The sequence below is a fragment of the Rhinatrema bivittatum genome, chromosome 6 (genome assembly GCF_901001135.1).
Source record: "Rhinatrema bivittatum chromosome 6, aRhiBiv1.1, whole genome shotgun sequence".
NCBI lineage: Eukaryota > Metazoa > Chordata > Amphibia > Gymnophiona > Rhinatrematidae > Rhinatrema > Rhinatrema bivittatum.
In genome coordinates this window covers 151,532,087-151,557,899 of record NC_042620.1, presented here as the reverse complement: position 1 = coordinate 151,557,899, position 25,813 = coordinate 151,532,087, and the positions used below count along the sequence as shown (strand labels likewise).

The 25,813-nt window shown below is 47.0% G+C and overlaps 1 protein-coding gene across 1 annotated transcript in view; it reads right to left on the bottom strand.

The window, feature by feature from the left end:
* DNAH7 (dynein axonemal heavy chain 7) overlaps positions 1–25,813 on the bottom strand; it is a 724,465-nt gene that overhangs the window by 54,089 nt on the left and 644,563 nt on the right. The window contains 4 exon segments of the mRNA XM_029606081.1: positions 7,849–7,934; positions 7,937–7,985; positions 18,687–18,872; positions 24,478–24,639. Of these exon segments, the coding sequence (XP_029461941.1) occupies positions 7,849–7,934; positions 7,937–7,985; positions 18,687–18,872; positions 24,478–24,639 (483 nt within the window).

The window sequence follows — 25,813 nt, the reverse complement described above, 5'->3', positions numbered from 1 at the left end:
GCAATAGTGAAGCACACCACCATTCCAGTTGAGGGGGGAGCGGCCCTCAAAGATACGCATGACCGGCGCATGGACAGCATTCTGAAACAAACCTTTGAGGTGGCAGCCATGTCCCTACGAATCGCGACCTGCTGCACCGTGGTGACGCGTTCCTGTTTATCACAGGCGAGAAGTAACGCCCAAGGGGCAGACATGGAATCAGCTCTCGCATTTCTCACCGATGCAGCCTCCGACCTTGTACGTACGGCAGCCAAGGGAGTGTCCTCTTCAGTGGCAGCCAGAAGACAGCTTTGGCTCCGTCATTGGGCGGCCGACTTGTCCTCCAAGACACGACTCACAAGAATGCCCTTTAAGGGTTCCTTACTGTTCAGCAGCGATTTCGAGAACTGGGCTACGAAATGAGGGGCCTCTCCATTACCCCATCTACCAGAAGACAGGTCAAGGAGGAGCCAGCGTTCTGTTTCTAGACCATCCAGAGGTAGAAACTCTCAGCGCTTCAACCCTTACAGGACTCGCTATCAAGCTCCTCGTTCTCAGGCCAGGAACCAGCCATTTCGGACCAAGCACAACAAGAAGAGAACCGGCCCGGGTTCTGGCCCCGGCCGTAACCCACAATGACAATCAGCCGACCCATCCAAGGGTAGCAGCCATAGGGGGCAGGCTAACCCTCTTCTACCGCAGGTGGTCGAGATCACTTCGGACCAGTGGGTCCCTCGCCATCAACCGGGTGTGACGGCTGTGCTGCTGTGCTACCCGCCTCACCACCAGGGTCCCTCTAGTGCTGGCTCTCCTGACAGGCCCAGTCTGTTACGGCTGTGGCTGCTGTGCTAACCGCCTCACCACCAGGGGTCCCTCTAGTGCTGGCTCTCCTGACAGGCCCAGTCCATCTCCTATGTCCACTCTATGCTCTGGGTGTGCCCTTATAACCCTGCCTGACAGTTGCCTCGGGGCTTCGGCATCGAGCTCACCTGGGCTCCCTGCTCTAGCCTGCCTTGCGCGGCCTTCGGGCCTTTCCTTGCCTTGCCTTGCCTTGCGCGGCCTTCGGGCCTTGCCTTGCCTTGCGCGGCCTTTGGGCCTTCTTCCTTGATTTCCATACCTGGCCTACGGGCCTTCTGGGTGTGTGTGGCCTACGGGCCTTCTGACCTGCCTGCTCCGCTTATGGTGTGTGGCCTACGGGCCTTCTGTGTGTGTGTGGCCTACGGGCCTTCTGACCTGCCTTGCTCCGCTTATGGTGTGTGGCCTACGGGCCTTCTGTGTGTGTGTGGCCTACGGGCCTTCTGACCTGCCTTGCTCCGCTTATGGTGTGTGGCCTACGGGCCTTCTGACCTGTCTTGCTCCGCTTATGGTGTGTGGCCTACGGGCCTTCTGTGTGTGTGTGGCCTATGGGCCTTCTGACCTGCCTTGCTCCGCTTATGGTGTGTGGCCTACGGGCCTTCTGTGTGTGTGTGGCCTACGGGCCTTCTGACCTGCCTTGCCCCGCTTACTGTGCCCTGACCCAGCCTGGACCCAGACACTGCTGACTGCCGCCTGCCCTGACCCAGCCTGTACTTAGACACTGCTACTTGCCGCCTGCCCTGACCCAGCCTGTACTTAGACACTGCTACTTGCCGCCTGCCCTGACCCAGCCTGAACCCAGACTCTGATACTTGCTGCCTGCCCTGACCCAGCCTGGAACCTGACACTGTTTCTAGCTTCCTGTCTCTCTCCACCTGGAGCCCACCCTGCTGGGTGGTGTTCACGACGCCTGACCGGAGCCCACGCGTAACACCGGGAAAGGATATTACCTGGATTTTCCTTCGGCTTCCACCAAACAAGTTTGTGGAATCTCCTTGCTCACCGGTCAAGGCAGTGGCACTAGAAGTAACCTTACAGAGGCTCCTGGCCCTAAAAGCCATAATCCCAGTACCTGCGGAAGAGATACTTCTGGGCATTATTCCATTTATTTCATAGTACCCAAGAAGGAGGCACTTTCAGGCCCGTCCTGGACCTCAAGTCAGTCAACCGCACCTACGGGTCCCCAGCTTCGCATGGAAACTCTACGGTCTGTCAAGAATTCAGTACAGCCAGGGGAGTTTCTCACCACCCTAGATCTGTCGGAAGCCTACCTGCATATCCCCATCCATCGGGATCACCAGCGCTATTTACGCTTCAAAGTCCTGAATCAGCACTTCCAGTTCCAGGCTTTACCCTTCGGGTTAGCCACCCGCGCCGCGGATCTTTACCAAGGTAATAGTAGTAGTGGCGGCGGCACTCAGGAAGGAAGGAATCCTCGTCCATCCCTACCTGGACGATTGCTGATCAGGGCAAAGTCACTGGAGGAGAGCCACCGGGCAACCAACAGAGTTATAGCTCTTCTGGAAAGCCTCGGATGGGTAGTCAACGTAAACAAGAGCTCCCTACAACCGTCCCAGTCACTGGAATACCTAGGGGTCCTATTCGACACCCCGAGAAGACAAGGTCAGCCTGACCTCCAAGAGAAAATCAAAACTCCAGAGTCATCTGCAGGCCCTGCTGAGCGCCAGCCGGGCCCCACAGCTCAAGATTACCTACAGGTCCTCGGCCTCATGGCATCCACTCTGGAAGTGGTCCCATGGGCGCGGGCTCATATGAGGACTGTTACAAACACGCCCTTCTATCTCGATGGCGTCCACGATCACAGCACTCACCGTACGCCTACCTCTACCGGCCAGAGTGCGGTATCAACTACGGTGGTGGTTGCAGCCCGGCCACATAAGCCAGGGGTTAAGAATGTCCTCCCCCAACCTGGATTCTGCTCGCCACAGATGCTAGCCTGAACGGATGGGGAGCACACTGCGAGGAACTCACTGCCCAAGGGCGGTGAACCAGAGAAGAGTCGAGGTGGAACATAAACAGACTAGAGGCACGGGCAGCAGGCTAGCGTGCCTGCGATTTGCCACAGACTTCGCGACAGAGCGGTCAGAGTGATGTCAGACAATGCCACCATGGTGGCATACATCAATCGTCAGGGCAGAACCAGAAGCCAACAAGTGTCCCTAGAAATAGCTCCCCTGATGATTTGGGCAGAAGCAAATCTCCAGGACATCTCCGCCGTCCACATTGCCAGGAAGGACAACACGACAGCAGACTTCCTCAGCAGAGAAAGCCTAAACCCAGGGGAGTGGCAGCTGTCACCTACAGCCTTTCAGATGATTGTGGATTCAATGGGGGACGCCAGCCATGGACCTCTTAGCAGACAGATCCAACGCTCAAGTACCCAGATATTTCAGCCGCAGGTGAGATCCTCGGGCTCAGGGGATCGATGCCCTGGTTACAAGCCATGGCCTCGGGGAATCCTGCTATACGCCTTTCCTCCATGGCCCCTGCTGGGCGCCGTTTGTACACAGGATTCAGAGACACAGAGGCCTAGTCTTCTAGTGGCCCCGGACTGGCCAAGAAGACCTGGTACGCAGACATGAGAAGACTACTGGTAGGGAACCCTCTACCCCTGCCTCCACACAGGGACCTGCTGCGGCAAGGTCCCATCCTTCACGAGGAATCCGGCTCAATTCTCTCTTACGGTCTGGCCATTGAGAGGGCTCGACTGAAGAAAAGGGGATACTTGGAGCCGGTTATAGATACACTCCTCCGAGCACGCAAACTTCTCCACATCACTAACATATATCAGGATCTGGAGAGTTTTTGAAGCCTGGTGCGACTCTCACGGCACCAATTCACATACCGCGAAGATTCCTATCATTTGGACTTCCTACAAGATGGACTTCAGAAGGGTCTGTCCCTCAGCTCCATCAAGGTTCAGGTAGCAGCGCCTTCTTGCTACGGGCCCAGGAGTGACGGCAACTCCATTGCCAAACACCCAGACGTTTCACGCTTCCTGAAAGGAGTCAAACACATTCGCCGCCACTGAAGTGCCAGTGCCTTTGTGGAACCTCAACCTAGTATTGGAATTTCTAGCGGGATCCGCATTCAGGGCCCCTTCAAGGCCTGTCCCTCCATTTGCTAACCTTGAAGATGGTGTTCTTGCTGGCTGTGTGTTCCGCACGCCGCATCTCAGAGCTACAAGCACTATCCTGTCGTGATCCATTTTCTCAGAATCACTCCAGAGGCTATCCATCTTCGCACGTGCCATCCTTTTTACCCAAGGTGGTCTCACACTTTCACCTCAACCAAACCATATCCTTGCCTACCACGGAAGGTTTGAAGATAGTCGGAGGAAAGTCGAAGGCTACGCCATCTCAACATCGGCAGGACTGCCTGTCCAGATACCTGGAAATGTCAGAAGTAGTACGAAAGACGGACCACCTGTTCATCCTGCACAGCAGGAAGAAGCAAGGGGAAGCGGCCTCACGGCAACCATCGCCCACTGGATTAAAGAAGTTATCAAGGCAGCCTACATAGATGCGGGAAAACCCAACCGCCTCTACAGGTCAAGGCTCCATTTTACCAGAGCACAATCAGGCCTCTTGAGCAGAAGCTAAGCTGCTGTCGCCTGCCGGCAGAGATATGTAAAGTCGGCTACGTGGTCCTCCCTCCATACCTTCTCCAGATTCTACCATCTGGACGTCCAGGCCAGGGAGGACACAGCATTTGCGAGGGCGGATCCTACAAGGTCCTTGGGCAGCCTCCCACCCAGTCCGGGAGTAGCTTTTGTACATCCCATTTGTTTTGAGTCCATCTGCTACACGCTAGGAAATGTTGAGATTACTTACCTGATAATCTCCTTTTCCTTAGTGTATGCAGATGGACTCAGCATCCCGACCGGCTGCCGGTATACATGGGGATTCGCCGACTCATTGTAAGCCATGTTTTGCTTATAAGAGGGCTTCCACCCTGCCGGGTGTCGACGCCTTCCGGTTGTGATCACTGGCGGTCTCCAGCTACTATCAATTGGTCAGGGTAATCCTGTTCATTTAAACGATCGGTCAGCTACAGCTTTGCAAGGAAGATTACTGAATTGCTTCACTTCCTGTGGGGGTATATGTACCCGTGCTGACATCAGATCCGTCTCCAACTGCTAGCACGAGCACACAATACCCATTTGTTTTGAGTCCATCTGCATACACTAAGGAAAAGGAGATTATCAGGTAAGTAATCTCAACATTTTTGCTTCCATGCCAAGCTTCTTTTCAAATTCTCTCTTTTCCTTCCTTATCAATGCTTTTGCATCTAACTTGCCAGTGCGTATGCTTGTTCCTGTTTTCTTCATTCGGATCCCTTTTCCATTTCTTGAAAGTTTGCCCTTTTAGCTTATTATAGCCTCCTTTACCCCATCCTATGTGGGTCTTTCCCAGCAATATAGCCTTTTTAATGACACAGGGGATCATGGAGTAGCAGTGATTCCAGTGCCTCCAGGCCTTCTAACTGCTGCACCTTTAAGGGCTGACTTAGATGTAATATGATTCTGCTGCCAGGGGAGGAGGGCTGAGCCAAATAGGAGGAGGCACAAGCCCCCAGGGCCCCCTCATAAATATATCTCTGGTTAGTTCTAAAAGGAAAATTACTAAAACATGCATCAAATGAGGTTTGAGTTTGATGGATTATGATACAACTTAGGTAACTGTCGCACTGCTTATTGCCCAGGATAGGAATTTAAACTTCTGGTGTCAAGCATGCATTCAGTGGCAGTGCTGTGCACGGTCATGTGGAGGATACTTGATTCACTTCCCAGACTGGGTCTTCCCCTGAGGCAGGGGATGCTGCAGAGGCAGTGTTCACAGCCCCTGATAGGAGAGAGTTGTAATCATCCCTTAAGGGTGACACTACTGGTATGATTTAGGGTCCAAAACTGCAGGGTTCTGGAAGGAGCTCTGGTGCATGACCCCCCCTGGCTTAGGGCTGCTGCTGTAATGACCAGATGAGATTTTGTTAGTAGGGAAGGGGAGGGAAGAAGAAATAAAATAAAGGGAAATATTCCCAGGTAGTTGTGAATGAAGGTGCATGGTACCAGATCCCAGCCCTGGTTCCATCCGAGCTGGAAGTACAAAAGGAGCACAGGGAAACTGCTGAGTTAAAAAAAAATTAACTGGCAGATAAATAAAAATAGGGCTTTATGAAATTTTAAAAAAGTTTTCTCACACATTACAAAATGGGTAAAATACTTTGCCGGACCCAAGTCTATGATGCTTTTTTAAAAATGGTCTTCAAATCAGTTCAACACATAGAGGTCCACATTAAATAAGCAGTGAGTGCACAATTTAGCCAGTTAAAGTTAGCTGGATAACTTTTCTCAGGTGTGTATTTATTTAAAATACTTTTTTAACCCACACCATCACCAGTTCTGGATGAATACCAAAAACACATACATAATAAAAGGAAAACATATTACAATAAGACACAAATATAATAACAAAAAAGCACAATCCAGGATTCATAATACTAAAATCAGGTCATGTCCAACAAAAGCCTGCTCAGAAAAACTTTCAATGGTTTACAATCCAAATAGAATTCTCAGTCTTCAATACATCTGGGAACTTATTCCATAAACATGGTTCAGCAACAGAAACAATCTCTCCCTCTGAATATATTTGCCTAAAGTTATCCGGCTAAATGTAGATGGATAACTTCAAACACAGAAGGTGAGATTTTTAATAGAACCAGTTAGATGTTTTTTATCCGGCCTTGTGTGGCCAGATATCTTCAAAGATGTCCAGTTAAGTAGCATTGTAAAACAAACAGAAAAAAATGCTCTGTGGACCTGTGGCCCAAGCTCCACTCCCTTTCCAATGCTGCAACTAGCACTGCTGGGCCGAGCAGTCCTCACCACCCCAAAACCCCACCTCAAATATAAAATAAATATTTCTGGGGTCACACATTGGGCCGGATTTTCAAAAGGTTATGCGCGCCGGGCCTACTTTCAAAAGGTCCAGCGACGCGCGTAAGTCCCGGGGCTTGCAAAAAGGGGAGGGGGCGGGGTGGGGTCAGAGGCTCCTGATGACCCCTGTGCTGGGGATCGCGCGCCGGCAGTTGGCTGCCCCCAGGCTGAAGTTTTAAAACAAGAAAAAACCCATGAAAAAGGTAGGGGAAGGGAAGGTGGGGTGGGGGAATAGGGAAATTCCCTCCAAGGCTGCTCCCGATTTTGGCGCAATTGTGCACCCCCTTGTGTGTGCTGACCCCCAATTTTATAACATGCGTGTGCCTGCACGCGCATGTTATAAAATCGGGCGTACATGTATGCGCTCCAGGTAGCGCGGGCTTATGTACACCCACACGTAACTCTGAAAATCTACCCCATTGCCCTCCACCTCCTGATTCCCCAATAATGTTTTCTTTAAAAAAAATAAAAAAGATCTCTCCCGCCCTTTCCTTCCCCACTCGCAACAACTTGTACCCCCCCCCCCCCCCCCTCCCCTGCTAGGAGTGAGGTGTCTCTTACCTGTTCCTGGTGCTTCCAGTGCTGTTCTCATAAGAAAAGAACTGGAAGTGTAAGTTAGCCGCAGCTTATGCTTCCAACGCTGCTATGACAGCAGCAGCTCTGGAAAAGTAAACTGTGGGTAGCTTACACTTCCAGCACTTTTCTTTGAAGATATCAGTAACAAATGATCTGGCCACACAAAGCCGGCTAACTTTAGACCTGCTCTAAAGCAGGTTAGAAGTGAAAATTGGCTCTCTTAGCCAAATAACTTTACCCTGCCCTGGAACACCCCCAGAGTGCCTCTTGTAGCCGAATGATTTATCTGACTAAAATGTAGCTGTATAAGTAGCTCAGTATTCAAATATTTCTCAACTAGCTGGATAACTTGTGAGTTATCTGGTTAAACGGCTTTGAATATTGACCTTGTTTTCCTATAATAAATATGTAAACAGGCTACAATGAGTACTAAATGAGATCTGTATCCCCACTAGAAATGCTTCTTGTCTTATGAACTATACCTGAGTAAGAAGAATGTTGTCAAACAACAGCTGAGTCTCTGATTGATCTTTGGTGATATCTGCATTAGAATTCATGCCAAAGATTTCGGAGCAGGATTCAGTGGAAGGGCCTTTGTATATTCAATGTAGTCATTGTACTGAAAGGATAGGTAACAAGGTATTAGAATGACAAAGTACAGTTTAAGGCATAAAACACAGAATTTTACTTTGCAGGTCCATGGGACAGCAATGGGGGCAACTAAGGCCTCAGATTTATCCAATTATGTTGTCAATTTTGAAAACATATTTTTAATATAATCTGAGAAGTTTCAACAAATAGTACTGTGGTCAAGATACATAGATGAGATCTTTTTTTATCTGCGCGGCCCTCATTCTTATTTCCTCTATGGTGCGAACCTCAGGGGAGTCCCCCTGTGATGACATCACGCTGCCCGGATATTTAAGCCTACTGTTTATTGCTTGCTGTTGAGTTAGCAAGGGATTTCCTATGGAAGGGATTCGCTCTCTGTACCCAGCTACTCTGTCTCCAAACTTCTATCGGACTCTTTCTGCTAACGGGGGTACTCGCTCCTCGGGGGCCTCTCTGCTTCTTTCAGGTCACTATCAGGAAACGGTACTCGCTCCTCGAGGGCCCATGTTCCCTGACTCGCTGCCTGTGTCTATCTCCTCTTCTACTTGGAAGAATTTGGCTATAGACACCATCTGTGAGTACTACTATCATCTACTCCTCAGAGCTGTTTCCCTGGAACCAGGTACTCGTTCCTCGAGGGCCTGCCTCTGTTCCAGCGCCAGTGCCATCTCCTACGCGGAACTGCTGCGTGAGTACTTACCAACAAGTCTCTGCTCCCAGGGATCTGGTACTCGCTCCTTGAGGGCCAGCTCTCCCTATCTCGGGGCTTCTCCATTCTGGAGACTCTGTGAATGTCTTATTGTACTCATTCTCTCAGTTCTTTTCACTACAGCACTGCTACCGGAGGAACCGCTGTTCCAGCGACCTGAGTGATCCTGTCCTTCCACTATTTACGACGGTTACATCAGAGATATGATGTTATAAAATTGGGTGTACATGTGTGTGCACCGGGTAGAGTGCGCACATGTATGCCCACGCGCAGGTTTGAAAATCTACCCCGATAAGGATAGCATTGCTCAATCCTATCTCATTCTCAGTGAGGCAGAACAGGGCTACTACTCCAACTATTCAAATAGCAATACACTAATTGAAAAACAAAGCCCTGTATCCAATCCTGTATCCCAACAAAAAACCCTAGTCTCCTGGTTGATCCCAAATGAGTAAGTGCCCCCTATAAGGCACCCTTCTAGGAGTGATCTGCTCCCTCATCCACCCACAACTTTTACATGTGGCTGTGATGATACAAGTGGGAAGGGCTGGAATCATTAATGGCAGCTCAGCTTCCTGGTCAGGATGTCAGCACTGGGCAGGTCACAGAGCAGAGCACAGAGATCTGTCCTGGCTCTTCAGAATGGTTATCCCCTCTGACTTCTTCCCCTCCTATGTTGGCACACAACCTTTATATCAGGCTGTGATGATGTCAGCAGGAAGAGGTGGAGTCATCCTTGGAAACTCAATGTCCCAGTCAGGATGTTAGCACTGGAAAGGGCAACAGAGTAGGGCAGAGGAGGCTCAGCAAACAGGAATCTGTCCTAGCTCCTCACAGTAGTTATCTGTTCTGGCTTCTTCCCCTCCCATGGCAGCTCACAACTTTTATGTCGGGCCTCACTAATATCACTGAAGTGGATAGAGTCATCAGCAGTATCGCAGCATCCTGGTCAGAATGTCTGAACCAAGCAGGCCACAGAGCAGGGTAGGGAAGGCTCACAGATCTATTATGGCTCTGAATCCCGTCTTCCCCTAATAAGCAGAGATCTTGTAGGCAGTCATATACATAGGTGCCAGCTCTGTGGGTGCTTGAGCACCCTCAATATTGTCTTTAGTACTCCTGTAAATCAGGAGCTGACAGCTTCATGCTTCAGGGCTGCGGGAAAGGGTAGGATGGAAGTACATCTCTCTCCCTGCTGTTGCTCTTGCCGTCCCCTGCAATCTAATGGCAGGCTGTGGAATATCTGGCCAATGGGATGCAAGGAGACCAGAAAGTAACAGCAGTTTAAGACTGGGAGGCTTTCTGCCTTTGGTCTGTCATGAGGTACAATAGAGATGAAGAGAGATGCTGATAGAATGACTGGAAAAGAGAAAGAGAGAAAAGAAGTGCTGGGAGAGGAGGAGAGAGAATGTTCGTTGGAAGATGGGATTAGTTGTAAAAGGGAATATGGCTGAGAAGGTCTAGGATAGGAAATGAAGGAAATCTGGCAAGGAGAGGAGGAGAAAACTGTGAGGGGAAGAGGGGCTGATGGTGAAGGTTTGTGAGAGGAGTAGACAGACTGTGAAGATGAGAGGGAATGAGAAAGGAGAGATGGACTAAGAAAATGGAGAAGAGGATGTGGGCTGTGATAAGAAGAGCTGGCATCGGAGTGATGGGACATCCAGGCCTTGGCCTGCCCAAATTTTGGGTTATGTCCTGGTACTGTAGCTGCCATTTCAGAGGTACTGCATGGCTTTCTGCCTGCCTTGTACTGGTCTCACAAGATATGCAGAATAAAGTAAGAATACAGATAGATACTGAGGGCAGACCTTGATTGTCTTCCCCCTCCCCCCAACCAAAAAGAGCTGGGGTGAGGAGATACTCTCCCTCCTCTGTTTCATACATCTCCTTTTCCAGTCCTCTTCACCTCTCTTCCACTTGAGAGAGGTGAAGAAGACTGGAAAAGCAGTTGCATGGGACAGCAACTCCTTTTCAACAGGCGTACTACCAATAATATCAAGAGACCTTCATAAAATAAGTTGTTATTGGAAGCATTACAGCAGTATAAACTTGAATTATTTTTACTTGACACTGCCTCCTCTATTAAACTCTCAAATATTGTAATCATCTGTCTCAAGATATAACAATCCCACTATTTTAGAAAAACGTTTTGTTAAACATTGCATATAAGAATTACTTAATTTAGAAGATTATCTTGGAAAATATTGAAGCTTATCTACAGCAAACTTGGACGCAGACCTAGCACACACAATGTAAACATTAAGGGGCGGATTTTCAGAGCCCTGCTCGCCGGTGAGCCTATTTTACATAGGCCTACCGGTGCGCTCAGAGCTCCGAGGGGGGCGTGTCGGGGGTGTATCGGGGGCGGGCCCGGTTGTTGCGGCGTTTCGGGGGCGTGTTGGCAGCGTTTTGGGGGCGGGTACGGAGGCATGGCTACGGCCCGGGGCGGTCCGGGGGCATGGCCGCGCCCTCCGTACCCGCCCCCAGGTCGCGGCCCGGCGCGCAGGAGGCCCGCTGGCGCGCGGGGATTTACTTCTCCCTCCGGGAGGCGTAAATCCCCGGAGAAAGGTAAGGGGGGGGTGTAGACAGGGCCGGGCGGGTGGGTTAGGTAGAGGAAGGGAGGGGAAGGTGAGGGGAGGGTGTTAGAGGATTCCCTCCAAGGCCGCTCCGATTTCGGAGCGGCCTTGGAGGGAACGGGGGTAGGCTGCGCGGCTTGGCGCGCGCCGGCTATACAGAATTCATAGCCTTGCACGCGCCGATCCAGGATTTTAGTGGATACGCGCGGCTCCGCACGTATCTACTAAAATCCAGCGTACTTTTGCTTGCGCCTGATGCGCCAGCAAAAGTACGCCTTTTCGCGTTTTTTGAAAATCTACCCCTAAGAAGCAGCTTCACTCAGCGAGCTGCCTGGAGTTTAACTGCCATACATCAAAATGGCTCCCTCCACTGGGGTGGCTGTGCCGAAGTTAATTTACTTCAACGCGTCCCCAGTGGATGCTGTCATTTGAATTAAAAAGAAAGAAGTTGACAAAAGAAGACCTATGAGGCCTGGGCTCTGGCATTTAGGCCTTGCCCTGACCTGGGCCTGGGCTCGGGCCTAGGTCGAGGCCCAGATGTCAGAACCCAGCCTCCAGGCCAGTCTTTGGCATCTGGTCTGGGCCCGGGCTGAGGCCCAGGCATTGGAACCTGCCTCCTGGCCACGCCTGAACCAAGCCTTGGCCAGGAAGCTCTCATTGATCTGGCCGGGAGGATCAATAGATGACTCCAACAGAGAAATCGAGAGTTATGGGTCCCAAAAAGGTCGATACAACTGGCTCCCTCCTTCTCATGCCCTCTTGCTCCGTCACCCATTGCCTCGTCTGGATCAACAAGCCAAGAAGAACCAATGCAGCTTGGACAGAACCATCTTTCATCAGAGGTGCAACTTCGATGATGCTCTCTGCGCCTCTGTTTCTATTGTGCCAGACAAGGGCACCTGCGAGCTCAATGCCCAATAAGACTGGGAAACTCCAGAGCCTAGGAGTCGGTGGGGAGTTGACCCTGGGCTGTACTCTTCCCTCTCCCCAGCTTGCATTACCCGTGACCCTCATGACCGATGCAGACGAGCTTTCTACTCTCGCCCTAGTGGACTCTGGAGCCGGGGGAACTATCATGAAGGCCTTGGTGGATCACCTTAAACTTCCCACCATCCATAGAAATTCCCCGCTCTACATTTCGTTCATCTACGGAGAGCCCCTACCGGGGCAGATCACCACCACGACTGAACCCTTGACTCTCTGGACCGGTCTTCTTGATGAAGAGAAAATAGCCTTTCATGTCCTGGAAAGGGCAGTTCACCCCATCGTGTTGGGGCTTCCCTGGCTACAGATCCACTCTCCCAGTTTCGATTGGGAGACCCTTCAGCTGTCCCAATGGAGTCTTCATTGCTTGTCGTCCTGCATTCTCCCAGTAAGGCCTCCATCACCGCTTTTCATTAGCCACAGCTTCCTTGGGAATACCTCCCCAATACGCCACTTTCGTGGATGTATTTTCCAAACAGGCAGCCAACATCTTACCAGAGCACCACCCCTTTGATTGTGCCATCAATCTGATTCCAGGAACCACACCACCCCCACGGAAGGGTCTATTCTCTCTCCCTGCTAGAGACCAAAACCATGGCTCAATACATCAAAGAAAACCTTGACAAGGGATTCATCTGGTCTTCTACTTCCCCTGCAGTCGCAGGGTTTTTCTTCATAACCAAAAAAGATGGGACTCTGCTTCCCTGCATCAGTTACAGGGGTCTCAATGCTATCACCAAAAAAGACAGGTACCCTCTTCCGCTCATACAGGAGCTACTTGATTGGCTTCAAGGGGCCAAAGTCTTTTCCAAACTGGACCTGCGGGGCACATACAATTTGGTTCATATCAAGACGGGAGATGAGTGGAAGACCACGTTTAATACGCGAGATGGACATTCTGAGTATCTAGTCATGCCCTTCGGCCTATGTAACACTCTGGCAGTGTTCCAAGGTATGATGAACAAAATCTTTAGAGATCTCTTGCATACCAGTGTGGTGGTTTATCTGGATGACACACTGGTCTTTTCCAAGATCTATCCTCACATTGTCGAGATGTTACCCAAGTAATTCAAAGACTCCGAGCCCACAAACTCTATGCTAAATTGAAGAAATGCCTCTTCGAAAGAGAGAATTTACCCTTCCTCGGATATATAATCTCCAGCCAAGGTTTTCGCATGGACCCTGAAAAGGTAAAGGGCATCCTAAATTGGCCCCAACCTTCCGGCCTTCACCCACTTCAAAGATTCCTAGGATTTGCCAATTTTATCGCCATTGTATCCCCCAACTACTCACAGAAGGTGGCTCCCCTCACCACGCTCACCCAGAAGGGGGCCAATGCCAAGAACTGGCTGCCTGAGGCAGTCGCAGCCTTTTCTAACCTGAAACAAGCCTTCCTGGAAGAACCCAGTTTTCGTCACCTGGATCCCACGCACCCCTTCGTTATCGAGGCTGATGCCTCCTTGGAGGGAGTTGGAGCCATATTGAATCAACTCTCTGATAAAGGGAGCCTCCGACCCTGTTTGTTTTTCTCAAAGAAATTCTCTCTGGTGGAACAAAATTACGGGATCGGGGATAAAGAACTGTTAGCCATAAAAATGGCCTTCAAAGAAAGGCAGCAATGGTTAGAGGGGCACAACATTGGATTGCTGTGTATATGAACCATAAAAATCTAGAACATCTTCAGAACGCACAATTAAATGCTCGTCAGGCTCGGTGGTCATTATTTTTCACCTGCATCGACTTTGAGATGAAATACAGACCTGCTCACAAGAACGCCCAGGTGGATGCCCTCTTCCAGTCATTTAAAGTGGAGGACACTCTGGAACCCCTCAGCCATGTAATATATCCTGCCTGAATTCTCCTGGATACTTCCATACCCGTTCCTCCGTGGAAGACGGTAGTTCCCCGTCGACTCCGTCAGAAGGTTCTCATTTGGGGGCATGATTCTCATATAGCGGGTCATCTGCGTCGAGCACAAACTTTAAGCCTAATCCAACATTTTTACTGGTGGCCCCGAGTGAAGGAGGATGTCCAAAATTACATGGATTGTTGTCCCATTTGCGATCAAAACAAACCTCTAGTAGGTCAACCTTACAACCTGCTACAACCCTTGCCAGCACCCCAGGAGCCATGGACTCATATCTCTACTGATTTCATGGTCGAACTTCCTCCCTCAGAAGGCTGCCGAGTCATCTGGGTGGTCATCGATCGCCTTTCCAAGATGGCCCATTTCTTGGCCCTTCCTGGACTCCTTACTGCCCCGGAGTTGGCAAAACTAGTTACCATGCATATCTTCCGGTTATATGGACTACCACGACATATTCTCTCGGACAGAGAAACTCAATTTACTGCAAAATAATGGCAATCGCTCTACAAAAAATACAACATCTCCTTGGACTTTACCACAGCCTACCACCCCCAGGCAAATGGCCAGACAGAACGTACAAATCAGACATTGAAGACGTTCTTGCATATGTTTGTCAACGAACGACAGGACAATTGGGCAGCCATGTTGCCTTGCGCGGAATTCTCCCATAATTTCCACTTTAACACTGCTACCAGGACCTTCCCCTTCCAAGTAGTCTATGGACAACAGCCGAGCCCCCCGCTATCAGTAGACTCTCCTGCAGCCCAGCTAACAGCTCAGGATCTACAGGACCTATGGGGGCGCACTAAGTCCATGATACAAAAACCTGGCTTCTGGGCTAAGAAGAACATGGATAAGCATCATCAACAGGCACGCAGTTCAAGTGCGGATATAAGGTCTAGTTGAGTACCTGGTACATCCGTCTCAGGCTGCCTTCCATGAAGTTGGATCCATGTTATATTGGACCATTTCCCATCATCCGACAGATAGGACCAGTCACTTACCATTTATGCCTGCCTGCTACCTTGTGGATACACAATGTTTTCCATGTCTCTCTTTTAAAACCTTTGGTGCTATCCTGCCCACCACAAAGGCTCCATATCTCTCAAGGGTCTCTTCAGTTGAAGATCAACTCTTCCAAGTCAAGGAAGTTCTTGATGTCCATCGACGGAATCACAGGTGGGAATACCTGATATCCTGGGAAGGTTTTGGGCCAGAAGATAACACTTGGGAACCAGCCTCAAACATTCTGGATAAAAAACTGCTTAAACAGTTCCATGCCCGCGGCCGGCCTCACTTACCCAGAGGGACCTTGGAGCCAAGCCGTCCTCTCTTGCAGTGGCTGGGAGATGCCACCATGATTTTCCTGGCCTGTTGGCAACGCCTCCAATCCTCCCAGGCTGGCTGCGACCTAGGTGCGCACACGCGTCCCATGTCGGATCTTAAAGGAACCGCAGTGGGAAAAGTTCCCGCAGTTCCTCCCTGACGTCATCCAGCAGGGACTATTTAAACCTAGTCCCTGCTCTCCAGCCTTGCCTCTGCAACAGGTGTCCTGAAGCTGCTGGCTGCGTTATTGCTCCTCGTCCTGGTTCCTGTTCCTCTCTGTTCCTGCCCTGCTCCCTTCCTTCTGGATTGTCTCCTGGCCTTGACCCCTTGGATTGTCACCGGATTCTGTTGTCTGCCGCCTGCTTCGGACCTTGGATTGTTACCGGATTCTATTGTCTGCTGCCTGCCTCGAACCTTGAACTGAGCACTGGATTCTGTTGTTCGCTGCCTGCCTCAATTCTTGGACTGAGTACTGGATTCTGCTGTTCGCTACCTGCCTCAGCCCTTGGATTGTTACTGGACTCTGCTGTTTGCTGCCTGCCTCGACTCTTGGACTGTGTATTGGATTCCACTGCTGACCATTGCCCGAACTGGTACTGAGATCTGCCTCCCCAACGACGAGAGCCTGGGAAGTCTCCTCTCAGGTAGGCCTTGCTCGTCTTGGCTCAGGGGACCAGTATTGCAATAGATAGTATGTTATGTTGACTCATGTAACTTCTTTGAAAATTACCTCTTTAGTACAGTCTCACCATGGAATAATGCAGGGCATTATGGCATTCACCATTTTATGCTCCATTCCTTTTCTAATAATTCCAAACATATAGACAGTTAGACACATATAAGCATTCTGTTTGCTTTTTTGACCACCAACAAACACTGAACACAGGATTTCAAAATATTTTCCACTATGATGCCCTGGTTCTTTTCTTGGATTTAACTCCTAATATGGAACCTAGCATCTCTCTTCTCTTACACACAGACTCTCGCTCTCTCACAAACACACACACACACTCACAGGCTCTCATTCTCACATGCTTTCCCTCACAAGCTCCCTCCCACACACACACACTGGTTCTCACTCTCAGGGTCCCGTCCCCCACACACACAGCCCCGCCCCATGCTCTCTTTCTCTCACACACTCAGGGCCCCCCAAGCTTTCATGCACACACACACAAGAGAAATGAGTCTCACATTCACCCCTCAATGCCCCTGTCCCAGCAGTTTAACAATCACCCCTCACTGCCTACCAATCCCCTTCCCTTGCTCCCTTCCCTCTCACTCACTTAGCCCCTTTTCTTCTCTCACTACCCTTCCCTTTCCTTCCACTCACTCCTCTTCCTCCTACCTTCATATATCCTTTTCCTCTCACTCCTCCTCCATCTTTTCCTCTCACTCACAACCCCCTCCCTTCCCTTTCACTTATTCAATTCAGCTCCCTTTTCCTTCCCTCCATTCTCAGACATGGGAAGAGAAGGGAAGGAAGGGGAGCTGAGTGCCAAGGCAGATGGAAAAGGAAGGGATGGGGGGAGGCTGAGGGAGTGAGACGTTCCCACTCCTCCTACCTTCCTTTTCAAAGCCTGCTTCCCATACCTTCTGAGGTGATCTTCAGCCCGCGGGAGATGATACCCATGTGGGCCACTCTTCACCAGGCCACCGTGTTCCTCTTCAGCCCTTGGGGGTGGAAGACCCGCGGGCAAGTCTTCACTGCACTACAGCCACACTTATGTGCTCGCGCGGGGGGGGTGGGTTTACGATCATCATCAGCGAGCTGCCATGGGACAGGATTGTCATCAGTGTGTCGCTGTTCAGGCTTTCTTCTGGTTGCAGCAGGATGGGCTCTCCTGCGGCCTTGTAGGCCTCCCAGCTCCGCATGGCTTTCTGCTGAAGTCGCGCCAGTTTCTCATTGGGACGTAGCAGACCTTCTTCTTTTCATTCGCCGGGAATTTAAAAAAAAAATCATGTAATGGGAGCGACCGGCCCACTGGGGGAAGCCTGTTCCCCTGATAGGGCAATCAGCCCTTGGTCTAGACTTTATCAATCTAGAAAAATCTAAGCAAGAATTGCAATCCAAAAAAGGCTCACCTCCAAAAATGTTAGAAAGTAACTATTTTTTTAAGCTCACAGTTAATACAAATTTACCCACTGGATTCATGAAAATGCTATAAATATAATGGAAATAGTGCCCATGTTAAAAAAAAAAAAAAAAGGGGGGGGGGGGGGCTGGTTAGGCTCATTTCTGTGCTGAGAGAAAGAAAGAGACTCTGTAGAGGCCAACATGTAAGTTTTCCATTTATAAAACTGTAAGAGGGAGCACTTATAACTCAGGGTGAGGTTTGGGGGGGGGGGGTAGGTTTTGGGGGGCAGTTTTACATATGCAGTCAGAGGTACAAACAGCAAAGTTGACATCAGTGAAGATTTTCTGTCATTTGGAGCGATGAAAGGTAAAGAATGGATTTGTACAATGTACTTTCTACCTAGCTTGATTGCAGCTAGGTAGAGAGTGCATCAAGCTAGGTTGAGAGTTAAGGCCCTAATGTAAATGATAAATGACCCCCCTAAAATTGGCCCATTTTTAATTTTCTCCATAGTTTGAGGATTTCTTCTAGCTATGAAACAACTACTTGCCTTCAAACCTCTCCCCCATCATTGCTGAATGATGCTGAGAGCCATAGAAAGAGCATAAAGCCCTTTGCTAGGCTTGGTGGGTAATTAAAATGCTGTTGGAAAAGGAACAAATGTTCTGTTAGGGTGCAACAAACCCTAACTTACAGAGAAAATAACTGCTTATTAGAAAATTGTTTTCCTTTTGAGATTTAAATGCTATATATACTTTTAAAAATGTTTCTATTAAATTAATTTATACTTATTCTTCATAGTGCAAGATGACCTATTAAGTTGTCCTGTAAATTAATCTATTGGTGGAAATGCTATACTGCTATGAAATCAAACAGTCTGTAGAGTCACAGATCACTTGCTTCCATTTAGTGAGTATTCAGTAATACTTCTGAAGGTTATGGTAAATGATTTAGGTGGCTGGACAATTAAGGATATAAGCAGTACACATTTTGTTCAGCCTCCTCTCAAAATGTGATTTTATACTGCATGGATAGTAAGGGGCACCATGCCAGTAGACCACATATGGCACACCATGTAAAGTTTAGGACTTTTCTTAATCTTTTTGTTTTTTATGGAAAACCCCTCATAATTAATATACTATATATTTTTCAAAGAAGAATAATTACTTACATCTCCATCATCAGGAACAAAATAAAGGCCACTGGAGTCAAATTTGTAGTCTAGATTTGTAATAATTTCTGGGTTATAGAATTTGTTTAAAATGGTGCGGAGTGTGCGTCGGTCCCAGTCATCCGTGACTCTTCCTCCATAATTACATTCACCAGTCATGTAACTCAAAGCATCATATGGAAGATCCTATAACATGGAATGATTAGAAATTAATTGTTCAAGTAACTTAATGCTTAGCAACATATTTAGTCCAAAAATATTTCATTTACTAAACATAAAGGATGAATGCTAATATCCTATAATGCTTAGAAGAATAATCAAGAAAATTCCTCTAGTATATCAGGCCCTTAGACATGTAGAAAAAAAAAGATTAATAAGTTGTATTTGATACCTATTTATTGACTAATACATCTGTGATAACATTGGCTAGTTATAGTCCCTTCATGAGATTAGTGTAAAATAAGAAGAAAGATGATGTCTGAATAGAAAACAATTGCAGGTTGGATTACTACATCCGTATTTTCAAGCTGTAATCATTTGTGCTCTTCTTTTAATATGACATACATTGTTCAATGCAGAAAATGTGAAGAGGGATGCTATACTGGTTAAATGAACCATAAATTAAAGATAAAAATAACAAGAAGGTCACTATTGAAAGGGTTTGGTCCAGATAACATTTGGAGATAGTGGGACAATCTCCAAGGTTTGAATTTTACCACTGCTCCCTGGTTAAATTTTGTCCAGGCAAATCATTGTTCACAAAAACAAAATATACCCAGGTATGAAGAGGGTTGCGCTGGAGGCATTCTGAGGATATGGTTTTCACCTTAGCACTGCCTGGGCAAAGTTTCCCAGGTAACTGGTCAGACATAAGAACATTTATTTATTTTATTTATTTAACTTCTTTTACTATACCGACACTCAAGACCAGGTCTTATCGTACCGGTTTACATTAGAACATGGGGAAACCAATTAACGTATAAGTAGAAGAGAGAAGTTACATTAAAACAGGGGGAGTAAAAACATGGATGTCGGAAGATATGGACAGATTAAACTATAACAGAAATGGGAGATTGAGTAATCAAGCAATAAGTTAACAAAATTACAAACTATAAATTAACACAAACAATAAATTAGTAATACAGAAACATGGATTATAATCAGCGGATATATACATGGTATGTCAGATGGGAGGAGTGGTGGGGGATGAGGGGGGGGAGAGGGAAAAAAGGGTGGGTTGTGGTTGAGGGGGAAAGGGAAAGGTTGGGAGTGAGGGGAGGGAAAAGGGTGGGGTTTAAGGGTGAGAGACAGAGTTGGTTGAATGGATTCCTTCAACGGTAGGCTTGTGTGAACAGCCAGGTTTTAAGTTTTTTTCTGAAGGTTAAGTGGCATTGTTCCTGGCGTAAGTCTTGAGGAAGCGAATTCCAATGTAGCAGACCTGCTGTCGAAAGTGCTCGCTTGTGAATGGAGTTGTGGATTGATGATTTGTTGGGAGGGGCCTTGAGCTTACTTTTGTAGGCAGTTCTTATTGGTCTTGAGGATGTATGTAGTTCCAGAGGGAAGGTGAGTTGGAGAGTGGTTTGTTGGTAGACCGATTTGTGGATGATAGTGAGAGCTTTGAACAGAATTCTATATTGAATAGGAAGCCAATGTAAGATTTTTAGGATAGGTGTGATGTGGTCCTTGCGCCGTGTATTTGTAAGGATCCTGGCCGCTGCGTTTTGCAGCATCTGTAGAGGTTTGGTCGAAGAGGCGGGGAGACCGAGTAGAAGAGCATTGCAATAGTCGATCTTTGAGAACAGTATTGCTTGAAGCACAGAACAGAAATCCTGGAAGTGTAAAAGCGGTCTTAGATGCTTCAGGACCTGTAGCTTGAAGAAACATTCTTTAGTTGTAGCGTTAATGAATTTTTTGAAATTCATTCTAGAGTCAAGGGTGGCCCCAAGGTCTCTGACATGGCTTGCTAGTGGGGTTATTGTGTTATTAGTGAAGGGGTGGTTATCGCTAGGGGAGATAACCAGGAGTTCCATTTTGGACGTATTTAGGACCAGGTTGAGACTCGAGAGGAGCTGGTTGATGGCATGTAGGCAGTCATTCCAGAAATTTAGAGTTGAGGAGATGGGGTCCGAGATGGGGATTATGATTTGCACATCGTCCGCGTATATAAAATGGGTGAGGTTGAGGCTATTTAGCAGCTGGCATAAAGGAAGTAGATATATATTAAACAGGGTAGGGGAAAGGGAAGAGCCCTGTGGTAGTCCTTGTTTTGACAGGATGGGGTGGGATTCTTTGTCATTTATTTTAACTTTGTAGTGCCTGTTGTTGAGAAAGAATTTAAACCAGAGCAGAGCAGAGCGGAGCCAGAGATGCCTATTTCCATTAGACGGCTGATGAGGATGTCGTGGTTTACCGTGTCAAACGCCGCAGAAATATCGAGTAGGGCTAGAAGGTATGATTATGCTGGGTCAGACAAAAGGTACAAGGAACCCAACATTCTGTTTCTGATAGTGGCCAATTTAGGTTACTAGGAAGAACTCGGCAGTTCTTAAAAAACAGATCTATTTTCTTTTTCTCACTTTCTGGGATAAGTGGTGGCTTTCCCAAGTCTATCGGGCTAATAATTGTAGACTTTACCTCTAGAAACTTGTCCAAATCTCTTTTAAGCCCAGCTATGTTAAATGCCTTGACCACATCCTCCAGCAACAAATTTCACAGCTTGATTGTGTTGAGTAAAAAAATACTTTCTCTAGTTTGTTTTAAATCTACTACCAGTTAGTTTTATAAAGTGTCCCCTATTCTTAGAACTATTTGACAGAATAAATAATTGTTCCCTATTTACTGTTCCACCCCAATCATAATTTTATAAACCTCTAACATATCAAGAGTCCTAACCTCTTCAGCCCTTGTTCATAAGGGAAACGTTCAAGCCCCTTTATCATTTTTGTTGTCCTTCTCTCTATCTTTTCAAGTACCACTATATCTTTTTTGAGATGGGGTGACCAGAACTGTGCACAATACTCAAGGTGTGATCACACCACGGATTGATACAGAGGCAATATGATGCTCTCCGTTTTATGCTTCATTCTTTTCCGAATAATTTCTAACATTCTATATCAGGGGTGGCTAACCAACATCTCATAAACCACATGCAGCTCTTTGTCACACAAATTGAGGCTTGCGAGTGAAGTCCTCCTTTACTACCAATTGTTATCTATCTACTGCACACTGTGATTCTTGCCCTTCTTAGCAGCCACTTCACAGTGGAAGTTGTACGTTTACAATTTCCGCCCGTGAATTGGCTACTCAGAAAGGTGAGGATCATGGCATGCAGTGGATTCCTACTTCATGTCTTCAGACCCTCAACAGAGTTTGAAGTGGATTAAGGGGACCTGTCCTTCCCACCCCCCCCCCCCAAGTGGAAAAGAGAGAGAAGAGAGGACCCCACCAGACCATCATAGACCCCATACTGCGAAGACGAAAGATCTGGCAAGGCCACTGCAGACCTCATCTCATGGCAGCCAAAGACAAGGCCTGGCGGAGGGCAGTGTTCCAAGAAAAGGCCCTACGAACAATGTGTGTGTATATGTGTGAGAGACGGCATCTGTGTATGTGAGAGCCTATATGTATATGTGTGTGTGTGTGAGAGAGACAGAGAAGGCGTGCATGTGTGAGAGCCTGTATATGTTTGTGCATATGTGAGCGAGAGAGAGGGTGTGCCTCTGAGCCCTGTGTTCATATGTATGAGAGAGAAAGAGAAAGTCTGCGTGTGTGAGAGCTTGAGGGAATGTGTGAAAGAATGAACATATTAAATGTGTGTGAGAGAGAGAAGATAAAATTTGTGTGGGGCTCTCCTTCCCCCACTAATCCACAACAGTCTCGGGTGACTGGAAATCAAAAGACCCCAGGTATGGAGAACAAGACATTTTTTAAATCCTTATTAGTTTAAATTATTGGGTGTATTTGTGTTTGCTATTCTTATCGGTGTTTAGAGAAATATTAAAACAAATTTGTGAGTTTTTATTTATTGAATGTTCTATTTGTCAGCTGTTTTGAAATATTCTTTTATTAGTATGGTTTTATTATTATGTATAATGTCTTATATTTCTTAATTTTATTGTTTGCTGTTTTATGAGAAGTGGTGATGTTTCTGTTTTTCCATTGTTGCACTGCATAATATAGCCAGGATTATTGTAGTTTCCAGTTCAGTTTTTCTATTTGGTAAGGATCTATCTGTGTTCTGCATGTTTGAGGTATTCTGCTAGCAAAGGGGTACCATCCAGCGTCTCTTGAGCTGCATATACTGGCTGTGGTACCCCTGGACAGTGTGGGTGTCAAGGAGGGGTGGAAATGAGAATGAGAGAGGGCTGCTGCAGGCTGTGAAAGGGCTGGCAGAAAGTAAGAACTTTGCATAATGCGGCAGTACTGGGGAATAGTAAAGTACAAAGAGAGAGAGTGTGTGTGGGGGTGTTTTTGTCTCAGAAAGAGATACTGGTGGAGGATATAGAGAGAAAGAATATTGGCCTTTTCTTTCTAGTTGGGGACATTCCCCTATACTCCCCCTCCTCTGTTTGTGAAAAGCATGGTGGCTCTCAGCCTCTGTGAATTCTGGTTTTGTGACTCTCGATGTGTGAAAGGTTGTTCACCTATGTTCTATATGCCTTTTTGACTAATGCTGCACACTGAGCTGAGGATTTCAAATCACTATCCTAAAGTTACCTGTATAACGTTATTCAGATAATTTGAACCAAGTATATTCAGTATCATCTTTAACCTGAGAAGTGCAGTTGAATTTCTGGGTAGTATTAACTGGCTAAAGTTATTCAGGTAACTTGCTTGCTCAGTGGAACTTCTATGGGGGGAAACGTTTTCTAGGCTGGACCACTGCATTGTCAGAAGAGTGAAAGGGAATATCAAAACTACCAAGATGCAGGAGACATTTTAAACAGGGGTGTCTATGAGCATAAAGTTTAATTTTGCTTTTTGTTCCTTTACCATTTTTTTCTTTTCATTTTTTTTATTTTAGCATGAGCTAAATCATTTTAGTGCATCCTAATATTTAGCATGTGCCAAATGTTTTTTCTATCCTTTTGGGTTGGAAATGGCATGAATTGAGTCATCAAACAATGCTAGTGATTTCCATGTAATTTTAAATGACTGCACATTAAAATGATCAAACACTTTGAAACAAACATAAAGGGTCTTATCTGAGATATTGACTTCATCAGTCATTACCAGATATTTGTGTCCTATAGCATTAAACGCTGCAGCAGTTTTTTTCTTTCTTATATTTTGCATGCTCTCTAAATACATTGCCACTTTCCCCTCTCATCCTATACATTAGACCATATATCCTGTGATGATATGGATGGTGTGAACCAATGGCCAAACCTTGAGATATTCTTATAAGAAGTAAAAGTTTCAGCCATCGTATATTACAGATGGAGGAAGATGCAGGGAATGGATTTTTTTCTTCCTTTTAATTTCTTGCACAAGAAAATCTTAATGATGTCAGACTGAATGCAACTCATTGATCAAACACTTTAGCACAGTGTAAATTATATTATACATTAAAGGGACATTAATCCCGTATAAGCAAAGCAAACCACACAGAAACAAAGCAGCCAAGGCAATTACATCAAGGGCTTTCCAACCATGCATACAGGTAAAATTTCAATGCAACTGAAAAAGGTTGTTTTTAAATTACCTCAAAGTAGGAAAAGCAGGAATTAAGGAAAAGATATTAGTAATTGGTATTACAAAGAACATGTGTTTTCTTTATGATATCCTTTACCTCATATTGGTTCAGAAACATGTGCAGTTGCTGGACACTGATTCTCAGATCTGTCTCATTGAATTCATAAGGAATATTCCAACCCAGAGGACCAAATTTTCGCCTTTCTTGAACTAGTGCATGGAAGAAGCAAAGGCCATATAGCAGCCTCTTGAATTCAGGCTTTCAAAAGCAGTCACAAGAAAATGAAAAAAATAAAAAACATGATTAATTTACTACTTTGAGAAAAAAAATCCATAAATTCACTACGAAATATAATTATATTTTTAATAAAGGGATTCTTTCTACTTACTCATTGAACATATAAACCAATAAAATGATCGTTGTTTGTACTTTCCTAGTAAAATCTAGTTGTGAGTGTAAAACAGGTATGAACCTGGAGGCTGCATTCAGTTTCAAAGAATTTCTCCCTTTCTGACTTTGATTGTCATGTAATCTCTCTATACTTACACCTACAGTGAATAATAGGGATGTGCAGCAGGGACGGATTCGTCCCATTCAGTATTCGTATTCGTCGGGACCCAAATCTGTTTCATCCATTCTCGGGGGACCCCGATCCGTTCATTAGTTACATATGTATTCATTTCCCAAAAACCCCCCATCCCAACCCTTTAAATTTAATTAACTACAACCCCCCACCCTCCTGACCCCCCCCCCCCAAGACTTGCCAAAAGTCCCTGGTGGTCCAGCGGGGGTCCTGGAGCGATCTCCTGCACTCGGGTTGTCGACTGCTGGTATTCAAAATGTCGCCGATAGCCTTTGCCCTCACTATATCACAGGGGCTACTGATGCCATTGGTTGGCCCCTGTCACATGGTAGGAGCAATGGATGGCCCATGCCATCTTGTGCTCCTACCATGTGACAGGGGCTAACCAATGGCATTGGTTGCCCCTGTGACATAGTGAGGGCAAAGGCTATCGGCGCCATTTTGAATACCGGAACCGATAGCCTGAGTGCAGGAGATCGCTCCAGGACCCCTGCTGGACCACCAGGGACTTTTGGAAAGTCTTGGGGGGGGGGGGGGGGTGTCAGGAGGGTGGGGGTTTATTTGTTAGTGATATGTTGTACTCATGGGGGTTCGTCATATGTTTCGTGACCCCCATGAATACAATGAATATGGCATATATGTTGCGGATTGCCAATACGTTGCAAACGAATGCACACCCCTAGTGGATAAAATGTCAATTCTTCAAAGACTTTATAATATATGGGGACAATTTTCAAAGGGTTTAACTGGCTAACCAACAGCAGACAGTTATGAACTTGGAACTCAGTACATCACAGAAAGAAATCTGGAGAACTAACTGCAGATGCGGAACTCAAGAATGTCTTGTTG